This window comes from Cimex lectularius, unplaced genomic scaffold (assembly GCF_000648675.2).
Source record: "Cimex lectularius strain Harlan isolate CLEC.00 unplaced genomic scaffold, Clec_2.1 scaffold224, whole genome shotgun sequence".
In the NCBI taxonomy this organism is placed as follows: domain Eukaryota; kingdom Metazoa; phylum Arthropoda; class Insecta; order Hemiptera; family Cimicidae; genus Cimex; species Cimex lectularius.
This window is the reverse complement of record NW_019392750.1, coordinates 631,937-651,736: the sequence shown is the minus strand read 5'-3', so window position 1 is coordinate 651,736 and position 19,800 is coordinate 631,937. Positions and strand designations below refer to the sequence as shown.

The 19,800-nt window shown below is 36.5% G+C and overlaps 1 protein-coding gene across 5 annotated transcripts in view; it reads right to left on the bottom strand.

The window, feature by feature from the left end:
• The window catches only part of LOC106668900 (ankyrin repeat and sterile alpha motif domain-containing protein 1B-like), a 136,159-nt gene extending 122,452 nt beyond the window's left edge, over positions 1-13,707 (bottom strand). For all 5 annotated transcript variants that reach the window (XM_014398057.2, XM_024227242.1, XM_024227241.1 and 2 more), the window contains exon 1: positions 13,444-13,707. In XM_014398057.2, coding sequence (XP_014253543.1) covers positions 13,444-13,547 — 104 coding nt within the window. In that variant the 5' untranslated portion in view covers positions 13,548-13,707. The remainder of the gene's footprint in view (positions 1-13,443) is intronic.
• Between the last annotated feature and the right edge of the window lie 6,093 nt (positions 13,708-19,800).

Genomic DNA, 19,800 nt, shown 5'->3' with positions numbered 1-19,800 from the left:
ATACTCCGCCGCTGTTCTACCACTTGAACTATCGTGATTTCAATCCACTCGGACACAAACTTCCCATCTCAACCCCACCATCTTTTCTTTAGTATATCTTCACTAAAGCTCTCCGTGGCCATTTCATTTGTCGCCGAGAATCGAACAAGGGAGAGGGGTGAGGGAGAGGGGTGAGGGAGAGAGGTGAGGGAGAGAGAGTGTNAGAGTGAGACATATATAAAGGGATGAGAGAGAGAGAGAGAGAGACATATAAAGGGATGAGAGAGAGAGAGAGAGAGAGAGAGAGACATATAAAGGGATGAGAGAGAGGGAGAGAGATTGAATTAAATAACAAATTGAAATAATGGTTTCTAGTAAAATATACAGAATAAACACAAAAGCCCACATCTGAAGAAGGCTAAATGAAGAAGTACCGTCTCATCAAACAATAGGTTGGGTCGCGTCGCAGACGTGCAGAAAGAACGACTGGACGATGTTGGTTCTACTTTAAATTAGTTATACAATATTAACAGCTTTTTATTTAATCACAGTTCATTAGAGAAACGGTACAAAATAGCCAAGGGTTCAATTATACGGCATCGAAAACGATAACCCCTTTTGTTATTCTTCGTTGGTCCCGCAATCCATACTTCCTTTTATCAAAGCTATCTCCTATCGCGACATGGCTCTAATAAGCTACATGAGACCTGAGAAAATATACTCAATTCCTTAGTGGTTTTATTGATTTGAGCTGGCATGGCAACTCTTTTCATTTTTTAATATCTGACCAACTGTTGATTCTCAAAAAGAAAACAGTTACCGAGTGCCTTAAGGCTTTCAATCATTATTTGTGGATTCTCCTGCCACTTAAAATCGAAATTTTTATCAATTTTTAGTTTAGTTCAAATTTTTCTGCCTAGTAATATTGATCAATTAACAAACTTGGGCTAACAACAATTGATTTTGTCAACATTGATTTAATGCATGAAGAAGTTGATAGGATGTACATCAATATATGGAGTGGAGTGCCTACAAGGTACAAATGAAAGATCAATTTTCAAACTGTAAAAGGTCAAAACGTAGGAATATATGTCGTGTAGTATAACTAAGGAATGCTGCCTCACAATACATTTGTTATACTTATTGAATTATAATTTCTCTCAATGCTTTCTACCGTGATATAACATTTTCTTAAATAAGCATAAGCCCCACAATCGAATTATACCGATCTTTGCCTTATATAAAAATAATGAGCTATAAATCGGTTATACGCACTTTTTATGTTGGTTTCAATTGATTAGAAGATTTATGATGATACGTTTCTCATAGTAACCACAAATGAAGTATAATTAGCACCACCCTAATTCGACAGGCGTAGGCACTTAGTGCTACTTAGAATAAGTGCCTGATGTAGCCAATGATTTTCATCAATCACTAGAAACTTACTAAAACTGTTGGCTTTCTTTACAATGTAATAGAAGTAGAAAGACATTCCTGTTTGAAATAATGTTCTAGCACGAATGGGATAAAAGGTTGAAATTGTTCCGATAAAAAGAAAAGCCAAAGTCAATTTTAATGAATCTCGTCATAATAAACATTACAATTAATTAAACAATGTCTTTGTTTTGTTTTCTGACCCCAACTAAAAATATCTAATGGGAGATTATTTATCTAATCGACGAGTGAATGTTCTCTACATCCTCGGTGATCTCATCGCCCAGATATGTCCAATTTAACACCTGTTTAATGACAACAAGCAAATCGTAATAAAGTAAATAACAAAACAAGTTGACTTATTTAATCACTGAACAATTCTCTAAGAAATAACTAAGGGAGTTTCGAAAAACTGACTCATGCATTTTGGTATGCTGTACATACATTCATATACCTTACACATTTATGCTATGATTTTTACCACATGGCACCACTGACACTACGCTAAACACTACCAGAAGGCACATCTTGTGAAACCAGCCTAGGTTTAAACCTTTTAACACTCGCTGCTGAGGGGAGTAAGAGGCGAGTATGTCCCGGGGTGAGATACTAGGCTTGTATGGAAGGGTTAGGGTGAGATGAAAAGTGAGAATGAAACTTCAAATCAAGTCTTAAAACAAAGGGAAGGTTGAGGTCATTGTGGATGGTGAGGTTACAGATTTTTGGGGACCGCGGTAGCCGAGTGGTTAGCATGAGAGACTCTCACGCCGCGGTCGTGGGTTCGATTCCCACCGTCGCCTCTGGCCCTATTTTCCCGATAACCCCCAATTTGAACAACATATATAGGAATTCGTCATGGCTGATATGCAAAGATCATAAGGCCAATAAATATAAAAAAAAAGTTACAGATTTAGTAAAGGGCTTGGAGAATTGAGGACTTTCGCTTAAAATGTTTGGATGGGTTGAGTATAGAACGGTTTCCTGGTACCCTACAATTCTTCTCCTCTTCTCTCTGTTGTCTAAATAAGTCGATTTTTTCTTTTTTTTATAATTAGTTTGGTTTTTTACTACAGTCATATCTGATTGTGATCCAAGCAGATTCTTAGTTGACCACGGATGGTGGCTTCCCTCCCAGTCTAGAGTGGGGATCCTCCTCCAGTATTTTAATTGTGCTGATGACGGTAATTCCTTGTTTCTGGCGTATTGTCTAGGGCCAGTAGGTTTTTTAAATGTAAAAGAGATAGGCTCGAGGTAGATCGTTGGCGGTGGCTAGTATGGGATCTGGATTCGTACACAATATTGTTTTTTTTTCCATTTCGATTGACGAGGTAAGGTTAGAATTGGGTGGTGGCAGGTCAGGAAATGACAAGCATGCTCCCTTCTTATTGTGTATGTCGGAATAGATCGATTTTATTTTCGAGAACTCATTGCCCCACCTGATATTGAAGCAGCGACCAGTTAGGTAGGATTTTAGGATTAGGTAATATGTAGTAGGTAAAGAAGTAAGTATTAAAGAATTGCCGTATGCTCTGTCGAACACTTGGGCCGCACACAGTCTTTCTCCTCTAACGCGGACAATAAAGGAAAAAATGACAATATCTAATACATATATTAAATACAGTATTAAGTAAATCATGGCTGGTAGAATAGATGTAGACAATTATTGCACAGGTGGTTCTTTACTGAATACTGAAATGTCAGCAAATTTAGGCTGTTCTATTTATGTAGAACATCATTTCCGTAGCAAAAGAAGCCGAACTAACGGACATTTGCCAACCCGGCTACATTCTCACCCATTCAAGGATCAATTATAACCATTATTTATCAGGCTCAAGAAAGAGTACTACAATATATAAAAGTCATGTAGACTAGGATGTGTAAAGGAATATTCGATCATTTTTCATTGCTAAATTGAAATCAGTTGTTCATCTCACTTGTATAATCATGAAATAGAATGACTGATTTTCACCAGGTATCTGAAAGCAAACTCATCTACCTTGTCAACTTTAATAATTAAAAGGAATAATCCATTCCATTGAATTTTTTTACAGACGGAACGTGTTTTTATATATGTATTTATTTGTAGTGTTCATAATGCAACTTTAAATCATTGTCTTTTTATCTTTCAAAGAGGAGGACGTTTGTGTTCCGACCGGATGAAACACTCACTGCGCTCCAGACCCTGACTATCTTGAAACATTGGTCACGAAGATGAGATTTGAATCTATTTAAAACTTTACTACTCGCAATGTTAAACTTGTTTTCCAGCGTTTTGAAATTATTGTGTAAAAGTAAATTTCTGAAGAAAAAAAATATATTTAAGTTATATACGAGTATAACTATTTTGTTAAATAAATGTGATGACAATGCTAGGATGCAGGTGTTGCTCCTAGAATTGTCATCAGCACTCTCTCCCATTCTAGAAATTTTATAAGGATTTTCATTTAACAAACGAGTTAGTCTTAAGTTAGATTTCCCGAAAGCACATCGGAGAGATTTGATTTCGATTCGTAAATTAAAAGAACTGAATATATATCAGTACTTATTTGTAATTTCTGGAATAAAGGTTTTTAGAAACGCATTCGACAAAAGAAATTATTTAACTGGCGCAGTCGGACTGGACATTGTCGAAAGTTATTGAATGAATATCGAGTAACTTGCCGTTTCATCGGTTCATCGGCAATCGGACAAACAACAATCGGTGAAGAGTTCAGCGCATATGAACTTTCCTCCCGGACAACGACATCGAACTTTTAGACCCCCTGAACCGGCGAATATGGCTGTAGGAGCTCTCGTTTTTATGTAAGACAATATTTAAAATAATCTCATTTAAATTTGTAATATTATTAACATATTCTTACAAAACGAAAATTTTTATTAATTGTTAACAAATATCCAAAATGGCTCTCCCAGAATTTAAAAGAGAATTTCTGGACATGGTCTCGGAATTCAATGGAGCCCAACCGTTCTAACACGATTCATAGACATATCGCAAAACTTACTTAACACATTTGTAGATACTAACCACCCCAATAACTTCCAAAATGTATACCTGCTTTCATGTTTAAGAAATAAGATAAAAGGTCCTGCAGCTCAAGTGATTGAAAATAGTAACGTGTCAAACTGGGCAGATTTAAAAACTGCATTGTTAGAGGGATACCCCGGCAAAAGGGACGCATTCACTCTCCAGATTGAAATCTCTAGACTCACACAACAAAATGAAAAACCATATGAGTTCTATCAACTGGTACAGAACATTCTTAAAGTTACGAATAGCATATTTTAAAAATCACAATCCCCTTCAATCCAACACTTTAATTGATTATGCGAGAGGCGTCGCACTCCCGTGTCTTACTAAGAGGTCTAAAAGAACCCCTAGGCTCACTTATGCGGACTAGGAACCCAAGTAATTTCACAGAAGCACTAAATATCCTCACGAATGATTTTCAGTTCTTGAAAACATTTCAGGAACCAATCGCCAATTATCCGTCAAGGAAATCTCGCTTTCAACCACAGAGTAGACACCCAGCAAGATTCCCCAATCAATTTCCCTCAAAACACAACATCTAAAACACAACGTTCACAAAACACTATGTTCGCCCCGCGAATTCAAGCCGCGAACGGACGACATCAAACCGACACCCATGTCGATACAAAGAAGACAATCATTCAGAGAACCCAATAATTTTTACACACAGAAAAATTCCAAATTCGGTCAACACCGTCCGAATTACACTGTAGAAGAAATTCATCCCTTAAATTTCCAAACAACCGCCACAGTAAATTCACAACACCAAAATCGGTCGAGCTTGGAACCCTATGGATCATTTTTTAGAAAACACAAGCCTCTACCCGAATATCACTTGATGACACAATGCACCCAAGGAAGCCTCCCATATATAGAATTCAGAAACCTACCCCTCAAAATTTTAATCGACACAGGTAGTACAACAACTTTATCAATCCTGAAATAGCACACAAAAACTTTAAAATCAATAAAATTAGATCCGTTTACAATTACTTCGGCACACGGAAAATCGACCGAAAAATTTAGTACATTTATTCCATGTTCCGATCTATTCCAACGATCTATTCCAAATTAGCGGATTACATTGAACATTTAGAATATTTAAATTCCACGAAAAAATCGATCTCTTATTAGGCTTAGACCTCTTACATATCTGAACGCTCGTATCGATGTTGAAAATAATCAGTTCGTCACGCTGATTCACTACGTTGAAAATCTCATATCAAAAAACCAGTAAAGAAACTGCAATATATAATATAGGCGCGAGGACAGAACAAATTATAAAAATACCCATAAAAAATGTAAAATCCGGTGAAGTGATCGTTCCCCATATAAGCTATAATAATTGCGAGAAAAATAATGCCTAGTAAAACTAGAGGATCATGAAGCGTTTTGCGTAGTTACAAATTTTAGTGATGTAAGTTCGGAATTTAAACTAGAACCTCCTATCCAATCGGAAAACTCGAATTTTAACGGAGTTATCCCATTAGAAAATTCGTACACAAAAAATCATCAAGTCAAATCAAATAAAATAGACCTAACTAAAATCAGCACAGATCACATGAAGCTAGAATAATTTGATCTCGAGATAAGGGCACTGATAATAAAGTCGCTGATAGGCTATCACGTGTCGAACTAAATGTGAACTATGCTGACACAGGAAACAATGAAGTCGATGACTTCCTTATGCAATTCTTTCTAGCAAATCCAGTCATCGCGGAAGAAGTTTTCCAAAACCCTAATGAAATACAGGAAAACCAATCAGTTATCGTAAATTTAGGCGAACTAGAAAACGACAATGAAATTGACATGAGACAGTTCTCTCCAATGCGGAAGGAAATACCATCCCCATTATCGAAGGACCGGTTAATATCGGAAAAAACCAAATAATTATCTCATTCCTAGAACGTAGTCTCACCAAACCGAAAATAATAAAGTTAAACGAAAACAAAAAAAGGCTCATAATCCAAATTTCAAAAACACACTTCGAATCAGACATTACAGATTTCGTAAAAACATATATAGTCCCGACAACAAAATACTCTCTTTTCTTCGAAGACGACATCTATGAACAATTGAGCTCCGTAATGGTAAAACACTTTAAACACTCAGAACTCAAGTTTTTCAAACACACGACAAAATTAATAGATATATTTGAGGAGGAAGAACAACTAGAAATCATTCAAAACTACCACACTGGAAAAACAATCCATAGAGGAATCGAAGAAACTACGGAAAGAATCAAACGTTGTTATTATTGGTCAAACATGAGAAAATCAATTCAAAATTTCATCAACAGATGTGAGATTTGTAAAGTGACGAAATTCGATATAAGACTACTAAAACTCAAATTCAACATAACATCTAACCCTACTAAACGTTCGAAATAATTCATATAGATTCAGTAACTTTTGAAAAAACAAAATTCTTAACATTGATAGATACATTTTCAAAATTCGCACAGGCTTATAGACTAAAATCTAATCAGGCTATAGAAATTGTAAATAAGTTAATAAAGTTTTTCTCTCATCATAATGTACCGAAACAAATTGTCATGGATAACGGAACAGAATTTAACAATTCTTTAGTAAAAGAACTGCTAGGACTTCACAAAATCCAAATTCATTTTACAAGTTCCCAACACCCGGAATCAAATGGACCAGTTGAACGTTTACACTCAACATTCCTGGAACATTTAAGAATACTAAACAATAGACAAGAATTTATGAAAGATTCAATCAGAGATAAAATGAAATGTGCTATCATAGCATATAACAACACAATACACTCCTCCACGAATGCAAAACCAAGTAACATAACCAAAAAGCTACACAAATAAAATAAATAAGCCAAAGAAAGATACTGTGAAGAGCCGGCGACGGCTTAGGAACAGTAGAAAGAAAGAAGGCCAGACGGTGGCTGCAGCATCTCCAGGCGAGATACTCCAAGAGGAAGGACCGCAGCCTGCTCGTTTCGATGAAAGTAGAAGTAGTAAATACGATCCGGGCGGTCGTATCTGAGTGGATCAGGTGAATCCTGAAAAGGTGAGCTTGTGAATTCTGTGACGGCCGTTCCCCCCCCCCCCAGCTCTGAGGGATGGTTGCTTCTTAGAGTATCTCGCCTGGAGATGCTGCAGAAGAGGGGTCATTCTCTCAGAGTTAACTCGGAATACGCGATAGGGACGGTTGGCTTCTTGGGTGGAGCGAGTATGACCCGAAAGGGGGAGCTCGGGAAGCCCTAGGTACAACCGGGAGGAAACGGCACAATTTGGGCACCTCTTGGAGGACTGTGTTACTGCATGAGGCGCAGAAGGGGGGTGTGCCTAGTGTCGTTCTTAGCAACTACGAGGTGCCCTTGGTAGGATTCTTGTTCGAAGAAACGGCAAGAGACCTAGAGGGCGGAGATTGAACCGAATTTTGGTTGTTGGTCTCTGGAGCAGAGCGGGCGGATCCTGAAAAGGTGGGCTTGTGAGTCATTGGGGACTGACGTGCCCGCAGCTTGGCGAAGAGGTTGCCTTTTGGAGGAACTTAATGAGATGCCGTAGAACAAGGGTAGATTAATCTGGCCGATTCTTAAATGTAATAACATCGAGCGAGCAGATGGGATGCGTGTGAAGGCAAGCGCATCTCGAAAATTTTTTACCCTTTTCTAAATTCAAATCCTGGGACTGTGCAGCTGCTCCTAGGAGACTCCAGCACAACCTTCCCAACCCTTGGTTACAAGGGAGGTTTCCAGGCACAAAATAATGGTGTTGCTTTGAGAACGTGACGAACTCTCTAAAGCGTAAGTTGGTTGGGGTACCAGATTCTGTCTAAATATACATTTTTATATATACTACATAACCATCTGCGTATTTTCGTTCCAAGTTCAAGCCCAGCTGCATGAGTAAGGACTCGCAGTGGCTGAGTGGTGAGATCCAGGGAGGCAGAGTTGTCGTCTCTATCTGGGGTGTGCGTGGGAGATTTGGCCGGTGCATTTCGACCACTTTTTGGGCATCCCTTTACGTGCGGCACTGATTAAGTGCACAATGTTAACCCACCCCTCGGAAGGGGCAAGCGGGAGAAGTTAGCATGTATGTCGATTAGTCTGCGGATTTACCGGTTTAGGTGCGCACGCTAAAGAACCTCATGTTAATATAAGACATTGCGACCCGAGTGGGAACTTATGTCAACTGCGTATGGCCAAATCCTGACTCGGGTTAGGATGCCGTTTAGATTCTCTGGAGCCTACCAATCGTTTTCTTGACAATTGGCACGGGTTTCTCGGACGGCCCAGTCTACTTACGCTGCCACCTTTTCTTTACCATATTCTTTATTGCTCGTTTAGTGTTACCATGTCGGTTAACGATAGTAACGTCTGGAGTGTGAGCCGTCCCGGCTTCGTCTGCACGTTCATATTTTGTATTTACTATGTTATAGACATGATTTAGTAAAAGGAATGGGGGAGTTGTTGAACATGACAACAATGGCTAAAATAAACAAGTAATTATCTAATGTAAACGTCATAACGTTATTAAGTAGTTAAGTTACTAAGTTAAACATATTTTACACCACAAATTACTGCATTTTTAAGAATTCTGGAACAATATTCTTAAAAGGACTCAACAAATCTTCTATAGTGAACATTAAGTTTAGCTTTCACAATAATATCTTAGCTACTTATTTAATTTCAATTATAAACAATAGTACTTAATTTATTGAAAAAAGTTGAACAAAATGCAAAGGAATTACCCTTACCCCCACCCAGACGGATATCGAGTACCATGGGGTGAGATATCTGGAGTGAAGGGGTTGAACTGGAAGAAAGGATTCGCAATTTTGAAAAGAAACCCAACAACTAACAAAAAACTAAAAGAAAAGCAAAATAACTCCTGTCATCCAGAATAGCGAAGTCCAATCTGTTTGGTTACACGGAATAGGAGTCATCTACTTTATACTATTTTTTTAATACTATTCTCAATTAAAAAGCCACTACGGTCCACTCAAAGCCACGAAAAGAAGGAACATTCAAAAAGAAGTGTTAATTATTTACAAGAAATATTTTCAACTGCTAAAACAAAGCAACGTTCGAATGTAAAAGAAATTGTGGGGGGGGGTGATTTTTGGCGAGGCTGTATTCTGGCACAACGATTTTGTGGATTTGGTCACCAACAAGGGAAAACACAACTTTATACGATAGTAAAAGTATGATTTTTCCTGCACCTTTAACCATGAAATGAGTTGTTTTGCACGCCGTTTTTATATCCTATCCATTCTCCAAATAATGAAACATCAATTTTTTTTCTTTCAATAACTACGAAGCACATGCTGTGGCAATGATGATTTTGACGAAGTGACCAATCGACGCGTCGTAGAAAAGAAGGTTAAATATTTTTTTTGGCAAGAAACAAAATCAATATTCCTATTTTTATACTCAGAAAAACACCTGATACAATATTAGAGAAAATCTAAAAAGTTGTTGGATACGTAATAAATGAGAAAGATGAAATAGTATCTTCATAAAAACTGCTCAAAAATGAATAGGGATGTTGTAATTTATTTTTAGTATATTAATTAATTAAATTAACCGATATATTCTTGTTAGTTGGATAAAACAAAACGAAACCCAAACTAGAGCCAGCTGACAGATACAATTTTCACGCAGTGACCGAGTGACATACCAAAGTATGTTAAAATAAAAAACAAAGTTGATTTTCGTGATTTGCACCTTAAAAAACCCTTGAATACCAATTTCTGGGGCAAAACAAAAAACTAAATTTTGTATTAACTTTTTCGTAATCCTAGTGCTTCAGATTTTTAAAAAAAGACCAAAGCGGTTTGTATTCATATTTTCATGGTGATAGCCATGAAACGACTTCCACGTTCTACTGGAAACGTCACAGGAGTTTAGAATCCTATAAACTACACATAATGCACAAATGTGGCCTTCGTAAATGAATTAGAATCGGAGATATAAAATAAAACGTTTGAAGTGTTTTTGTTAATTTCATTTTTATTTTTCTCATTTATAATGCTGTATAATCTAAACGTTGTAAACGTAGTCTGAAAGATGAAGAATCCAGCTTTCCTACGACTGTAATAACGTAAAATTTGGATAAATTTCTTAGGAGTTTGAATTTTTAAGAGGAGCGCTAGACTTTGGCGAGAGAATAATCCGAAGCCCGATGAATCCTGCCCAAATATATATTTTTTTTTACTTCGAAAATTTGTATTTAATGATGTTAAAGTGTGCTTAAAACGAATCTGAATGGTTTTTGCGACAAAAAGAGTTTTTTGACCTTACTGCCAGTGTCTTTGTTTTCGTAACTTTTTATTTATCTAATCTCATTTCATACTATCCTGCATATTATTTTCTAGGTCAAGATAAAATAACAAATCAACTGATATATAATAACCTTGAAATACATGAACAAGAAAAATATTTTTTTTGTAAACATAAATTATCTAAAATGTTTTATGCTTGTACATGTGAAATATTTTTCGACCTAGTACTTCCTAGTACCTATCCTTAAACAAATTCAGTTATTCGCGTAGTCTTGTGCCAGTGCAAACACGGTTCCTGCTTTACTCAAAACTTGGTGTGGCCTGGAATTCATTTATTTTTTATCAACACTGTTCAAGGAACATTGCAGGAGTAATTGAGCCGCCAACACCGTACAAAAAAGTTGCAAAACGTAAAATCTTTAAAAAACAAACACCGAGCAAGGGATGTGAAACTAACACCTTTCGACTGTTTTGATTAAAATCCGAAACCTCAGTGATGAAATTAGATTGATTTATAGACTTTATTTTTAAAAGAACTGACACCTGAGTTCCAATTATTAAGCCCCGTTAAAACTTTCCAGGAAGGTATGCTATAAGAGCAAATTTGTCTAAATCAGGAAGCCAACGTTTGATGCCAGTTGTAGCCTAAAACTGTTAATTCCCTAACAAGCACCAGGAAATTAGCACATGAATTAGAAGTTTCTTACATTACAAGAGGCGAATAAACTTCACGGATTATCAAGTCAGCGAGCCAAGCGTCGTGTAGAAATGTTATATAAAACTCATCTGAAAAACCCCACTTATTTTCAATTAACACATAGATCTATTTCGAAAACACTGAGCTCATAGGCAACTGGGAACGTCTGGGCAACCTGCCTTTTATATGGCAAGGCAAAAAAAAAGGTCCGCCAAACAGGACATGTACATTTGCTGGGATTTCTAAGAAGTGATTCGCATAGAATTTTGTGATGTTCAAGCGGAACGCTCTCGAGGGAGGGAGGGAGAGTGAGGAAGAGGGNTATTTTTCTCTTTGTTTATTGCATTTCTGGTATGCTTAACCAGAAATGCAATAAACAAAGAGAAAAATATGAATTTTTTGTCCTGAGTATTTTGTTTAAATTTTATATTATGATATTATAATCATATAAATTCTCTGATTCATGTTTGTAATTATTACGTTATTATAATATACAACTGTGACCGATAAGGAACATAATGGCTGAGTCGATAACTGTACATCATCACAAAAAATGAAAGCATGATCAGCCAATACAACAAACCTTTTCTAGTTTTTTTTTCTTTTTTCTTCTTTTCTAGTTTAAATGAAACAAAATATAAGTTTTGTCATACTAGAATGAATGATAAACAGAGCAAATTTAAGATTTGTAGATAATGTGTGCAATGGCTCTGCTTTGTACATTTATCTAGCTCTTTATTAACTTAATAAATTATCATATGTATGGGAAATTGATTTTTTTTTATGTATTTCTCTCTGTTGAAGTTAAAATGTATTAACATGTAGCATTGAAATAACCTGTATTGTCTGCGGCTTGATGACAGTGGTTTTGAAGTGAAATTAGGTTGAAGGTGCATCCATCGATCCAGCTATGTTTACGCTTAACATAGAATTTTATAATTACCCATAGGAAAAGGCATACTGAAATCTAATAGAAAGTCATTCTTGTTTTTTTTTTTTTTTTTTTTCATCGCTTTTGTTATTGGTTTAATTTTAATCCGGCCTTTTCTAGGGTCCCACCGTTTTTTTTTTTTTTTTTTTTTTGGTGAAAGGTGTTATTTGGTTTTATGATGTCAGTGAGCACAGACAGAGTTGCAGCAGATTGCCTCAAAGTCTAGTGCTCTCATATAATTGTCAACAATTAATGTTCAAAACAGAATCATTCTAGAGGATAACCAAGTTAAGTTTGGCTTAGGTGAATTGATGATTATGTATGATCAGAAAGGAGATAAAACAAGGTAAAATAACTGATGAGAAAATTGTATGATCTTTCGAGGTGGGGAAAATGTGCATGCCCACTGTTGCTCTGGAACATTGTTTAATCAAAGGCACTATGAGAAATGTCATCTCTACTTGTTGCACTGCCTGTGTCAAATGTCAAACACAATCTGTCTATTAAGTATGAAAAGGGAAATAACTGGTAATATGGTTTTTTTAATGGACTTTCACGCATGGTTTTTCTTAATATAATTGATATTAATTTTTTAAATAGTAATTTGGCCTTCGTTTACTTAAATGTTTTGACAAACGAGAGGCAAAATGTTCGTTTTACTTTTTGTTTGTTGGGTTTACCCATTGACAACTATGAAGTTTAAATTGCCAACTGGGCAAAGGGCCAAGCTGTTCAAATAAAAATTCCATTTGACTGTTAATTCACAGGCACAAAGATCACACAAAGAAAATTTAACTTTCCTTAATATATTGCTCCACCTGGCAAGGTCTGACATAAAATCCACACCTTTCGAAATATCCATGTAATGGGCAAGGGTGAAAGGTGTATGGGACGGTTATAGAGAGTAAAAGTGGTCAGGATGCCTTAGTGCTTGAAGAACTTAAAACAGGATAACGCCTGAGGACATGGGGAAACTGCTCAAAATGAAAAGCCTGGAAGAAATAAAAACAAGTGATTTTTCGAAGTAGAAAGAAGGAAGAATGCGGCTGTATTAAAATAGAGCTTTAATAGTAAAATATATGATAAAATATTCAAACTTTTCCTTTAGTACCTGGCAAGTGGGCCACTCCTTTTTGCTCTTTGTCCCAGTATTTTTTCGACAACGGGAAGATTTCCGTTTCGGGCCGCTTCGAGGAGTTCCTGGTCCTTTCCCATGTCGCCGGCGCCGTCAATGGGAAAAATAAACAAAACTGGTGGAACTTAAATATATGTAAATCACATTATAACTGGATATTATAACACTTCATTGATCCAACAATAACAGAAGTAACAGGAGCGCTCCTCGGCGGAGACTCTGAGAAATCCGCCTCCTTTCACCCTCACCACCGACCAGGCACCCAGTTTTGCCCCGGAATCCGTCCACACAAATGTCCCACATTTTCCCTCTAATTTAACGACCTCAAAATACCCTTTGTAAATTAATAATTAATCGCCATCATATTTTCCACATTCAATGAAAAACTATCCTCACATCCTAACACATTAGCCCGATCCGTGTCCAACATTATCTACCTCTACAACCCAGTAAGGCGCTTGAAGCTGAGATCGCCTCACGACCTAATCTAACAACAGTTCATAAATAACTTCGTAGAGCTGTGAGAGCAACATTGGTTGCTGGCTCCCCTCAGGATATTTAAAAATGATAAATATTGTATCACATTGCATAATGTATATATTTGTACAGATGGTAATAAATAATTTTAAAAAAATTAACGCCTCGTTCAACACGGCATTCATTCGCTAAAATACACTCAAAGAAAAAACGCCGGACACTCGTATTTTGTGGTTTATTTCAAACTATATGCATTTTTATCGTTATATTAATTACAACATACTTATTTTAAGTAAACCAAATTAAATGAGATCAGAAATTCATGAGTTTTAATAAAAATTATTTAATTATGCTGATTTGAAAGAAATGTGTGTTTTTAGCGACCGGTTTTTCAATATTTGTTGAAGGGGGAGTCGGTGGCCGCAACGGTTTAGGCGTTGACACGGCGCTCATCACTGTAAGGTAAAGGTCCTGGGTTCAAATCCAGCGGCCCTGCATTCGAACCCGACATACTTATAAATGGGCTTTTTTCAAAAACACCGGCACCCCGAGGGTTGATTTATAACCTGTGCTGTTGCGACCCTTCGTTAAACTTTTTGTAATCAGTGGTGTAGTAACGTCATTTATTGTCTGTTGTAATGTTTGTAAGGCTATAGTTATAGATCTATTTTGCTTTAAAAGTTCGGAGTTCACCTTTTTTATATCGTCAGTTGTCGTACATAATGCATCGACCTGTTTTTGCAGCGTTACTAGCGAATCTTTGCAATTTGGACATTTCCATTTATTTCGTCTTTCATGGCTCAATTCCGTCCAGGTTTCTTTAGACTTCAGTTCGGAACAAACAAAGTGGTATATGTTTTTTGTTTTTTTTAAAGGGGGGGAACGCAACCACCAAGGGTCATGATTGTCCCAATGACTAACTCATTATCTAATAGGTAGAAAGAGGCATACAGATTAAAGCTACCCACGCGGACGGTCGGCCTAGTATATTTGTCTATCTATATTTATTTATTTTTATACTATATCTATTATTATTATTTATTATCTTTATTATTGTCATATCTAATTATTATTATCTTATTATCTTTATTTAATTTATCTTTATATATCTGATCTTGTATATATAGAGAAGGACAAACAGTGTGAGCTCATATTTTGTCGAGTAGATTTGCTGATTTGAGAAAATCAAACAAATTACGTATACTATCATTGTTGTCGCCTAGCATTTCTTGGATGCTTATAGGCAAGGAGTGTAGACGTCTATGGGCTGAATATAATGAGCATGACGTAAGTATATGTTTGATTGTGACGATTTGATTGCACATTCCGCAAATTGGAGGTGCCTCTCGCCCCATCAAATGACCCTTAGTGGCTCTGCAGTGTCCAATCCTCAACCGTGCAAGAACCACTTCTTCCCTTCTACTATTTCTGAATGAAGTAGGCCATGCATCTACAGAGTTCTTTATTTCCCGTAGTTTGTTTTCAGATATGTTAGACCAGACCTGTTCCCATTGACCCTTAACTTTTGACTTGTAAACTACAGTCATATCACCCTTTGGAACGTTCCTGATTTGAAGGCCTGTAATGGCTGCTTCTTTTGCAGCTTCATCTGCCAAATGGTTTCACGTTCATTGAACGAAAGCATTTTGTATATGTTTAAACACAAAGTATATTGAGACGAATCGACTAGCAGCTGGGCGGTTTTTGAACAAAAGTGGCACTGGTTAGCAATATTACCGGCACTCGCAGCAATGGAGGGATTAATACTATCGAATGTCTGTCGTTGGCAGAACCGGGAGGTGTTCGGATGGTGCTCATATTTATTACGGGAAAGGCTTAAGTGTATTGAATTTTATTGAATTAAAATTATTTATTCTTACAAAAATTGTTTCAGGTGCGTTTTCTAGATGCGTCCTGCTCTCGATAAGGTAATCGGATTATCTGTTAAATGCGTCTTGTTTACAAAGATGGGTCCGCCTAATCCGTTTTAAAATGTTTCCGCTTCCGTATTTGCGACTATTACGCGATTTCACATTAAACGTTTGATTTTTTTATTTTTTTTATTTTCAGTTTTATATTTATTTTATTTGCTCTTAGCACACGGGGGCCTATATAGGGTGGGTTTTTTTGCTCTGCTACCAAGTGTGAGCCCCTTAATAGAAATTATAATTAATGTGTAATTAATGTGAGTAGGAAACATCTTTTTTAAAAAGGATTGAAGTGTGAGCCCTCCGCTTAACTTTCGGAGAGACCCCGACTAATCATAGTGAACTCTCCCGCTTAACCTTCCGAAAGAGTCCAACTATTGCGGATAATTCGAATTGAAAATTAGGATCATAGAATCAGGGTTAATAAAAATAATGAAATAAAATTATGATTAAACTAAAACGATTTACTTGCAAAATTACCAACAACAAAATAATAATGAAAAAGATTATATTCCTATAAAATTTAATTAGGTTAACCAGTGATTAATCATGGAAGATTGAGACAGGAATTAATTGAATAATTACGAATGAAGGTACCGTCTTCTTCCGCTCGGAGTCCCCGATACACCTGAAGGGCATTCGTCGGGCGCACCTTCATGTTGTTTCCCCTACTCCCCCCAGCTTTATTGGGAGCCGTATGCCTTCGGAAACCACGCCGTGACAAGATGGAATGAGTATTTTCGTGACGGAAATTTCGCGACAAAAAATCCGCCCAACCCGAACAAGCCACATATACAGCGGAAATGAACAGACTGACTACAACGACTTTTTGGATATGCAGTTGATAACGTGACTCAGTTGATCATGTACGGTACAATGAAACCACTTTTCGTTTTGTGTATTTACTAGGCAATGGAGAAGCAGAAGAGAAAGAGAGAGCATTAGATTCATCCATTGAACATGAAAATGGTAGCACTTGGTCAATTACACTGTGAGTATGGGGGACCTCGAATCTATCTTGTCTTCCAATACTATGGGATGATTATAGCTTCATTTGACGAACGTCTATAAAATTCCACAGACAAGGCCTGTTCTGAACTTCCACAATAAATTGGTCCAAGTCCATTCTAGAAGGCTTCACTTGCAGTCTGCCTGTCCGAATTCCTACCTCTTCCGTTCTACATTTGTCCGTCGTCAATGTGGCGCACCCGAACTACTTTGCACTGTTTTGATCTGTTTAGCGGAATCCAGCGGAACATTCTGTCCGCGGACGCTGGTGCACCAACGGAGCTCGACGGAGACATTACGACGGAAATTCCGTTCAGTCTGTCGCTGGCTGTGTGTTTTGAATGTACGGAAAATGAAATTTCTGTCGAGGTAACTTCCGTAACATTCCGTGTTGTGTGGCGCCGGCTAGGTTCTCCGCGAGGCCAGAGGAATTATTACGCGTTATTAAAGGCAAAACCCGGAAATAAATGGTTCTTTAAATTTTAATCTAGCAGTAAATGATTTTACGGTGTTTTGGTGAATTTTCTTTCAAATAATTTATTGAAGTCGTGAGCAGTGGTCAGGCAGGAAGTATTTTAGAAAAACATATTTTTCACTTTTTTGCAGATGTTTCTACCTTTATTCGGGTTATCTTCATGGTCCGGATGAATTACGAAACATATGTTCATTAGAAAAAATACAATACAGATGTAAAATATATAAACTTTGAACCAACTATTTCATAATCACATAAAATGTGGTGCTATTCTTGTTGGGTCGTATTTTGTTTCATGTAAAATTGTTGTGAAACGTGAATTTGTATTCTGCTGATTTTATATGAGTGCGGCAGGGTGGGGAACGCCTTAGTATGCCGACATCAAAAAGCAAATAAACAATTAAAATTTATTTTTGTATTTCTCTTTCCTTTGTTATCTTCCATTAATTAAGTTAACTTGGTTCAAAATTTATATTATTTACATCTATCTGTATTGTATTTTTTCTAATCAACATCTGTTTTGTAATTCACCCAGGCCTTGAAGGTGACCCGACAGTCGTGTTTTGAACGTGGATGGGTGCGGATCAAGAACGTCTTATCTTTAGAGCTAGTCCAACCTTATTGATTTCAAATCACTTTCACAGAGTTAAAATCGCATGATATTTTAAAATTCATTATTTAATCTTATTTATTAATTTTTGTCTTGATCGTTATTACAATTGATTATTAATTGTTAATTGCATGTGGTGTTAATTGTTTATTTATTTTAAAAATATTTATTTTTGTAAAGACATACAAACTTAAAAGTAAGCATGACGGAGTCAAGCGGAGGGAAGGATCCCCCTGATATTCCTCCAGATATTTTTTTAAAATGTAAATAATGAGAATACTATGGACTTTACAGAGTCTCAGAAACATCCGTTAAAAAGAGCAGCGGAAAATGGGTCATTAGGACACAATAAAATATTTCTTGCTTCCAATAAGAATGATTCAAAAAACAAAAAACTAGATCGTAATTCATTATTATCAACTTTAGCTTTAAACAGGTACAAATTAGAGGATAAGGGTACTTACGTAGTATTCATTGAAAGTTCAGACGCACACGTTGGCAAAATGCATCCCATGAAGTTCGGAAAATTAATACATAACTCTAGCTTCGAACACAGGGAGGAAATTTCAAATATGTTACGTTCTGGAATAAATCGAATTACGGTAGAATTTAAGACACAGACAGAGGCCAATGCTTTTGTTAACTCTGCAATTATAAAAGATAAGAATCTTTCTGCATATATTCCGTCCTACTTCATATTTCAAATGGGCGTGATAAGAGGTGTGGATCCGGATATGTCGGAGGAAGAGATATTAAAGGTTATTAAATCTCCCGTCAGAATTAAATCGGTTAGAAGAATTTAAAAAAGTATAACGGAAAATAATCGCACTCGAATTATTAATTTAGGCACTTGCATTCTGACTTTCGACTCACAACAATTACCCGAAGCCGTAACGATTTATGGTACGCGGTGCCGAGTAGATGCATACATTCCCCCCCCCTTCGTCAATGTCGTAAATGCTTCAGATTTAATCATTTCCAAGACCAATGCAGAGGAAAACAAAGGTGCGAGACTTGCGGACTTGCTCATGATGACAATACACCTTGTAGCAATGTCGCAAGATGTGTAAATTGCTCAGGAAATCATAAAGCCTCAGATAGAAATTGTCCGGAGTACAACCGCATTATGGAAATAAAACGGAAAAAAGTGGTATCGTCCACGCTATACTCAACAGTAACCTCTAATAAATATAATCTATTAGCTAATTTGTCAGACTTTCCTAATTTAGATTCTCCCAATGTTAAAGATCAGTCGCAAAAAAATAAGCATACGGTAAAACCTTTTTCATCCTATAGACATAGCCCATATAACATTAAACAAAAAGGCTCATGGTTCAATAAAAATGATTCTGATTCTCAAATAGAATCGAATACAACAACTGCATTTCGGGATAAAATTATTGATCCGACTGGGAGAAGTTTTGCGGGTCCAAAAGCTAATCCGTATTCATTTGATAAAGACGATGCATCTTATTATGTTCAATTATTACAACAAAGCTTACAAACTATTGAAACTGATTCCAACATAAAAAAAGATTATATTTTTTCAAAAATTTTACTAGCCTATCAACAGTTAATCAAAAACCTACGGTTGTCAAATTCACCAGCTTTAGTTGAAAATGCAGAATTAATTCCGCCTAATAAAATATGACTATGACTTGTAAAATAAATAATTTAAATATCCTGAGATGGAATTGTCGCCCCCTAGTTCCAAAAAAAAGTTCATTAGGGGCAGTAATTGACCTAAAAGCTATCGACATTGTTATACTTCCGCTGTCCCCAAAACAGATTGGAAAATACTTCCCAAATGTTGTATCTAAAAGTCAGTTCCAAAA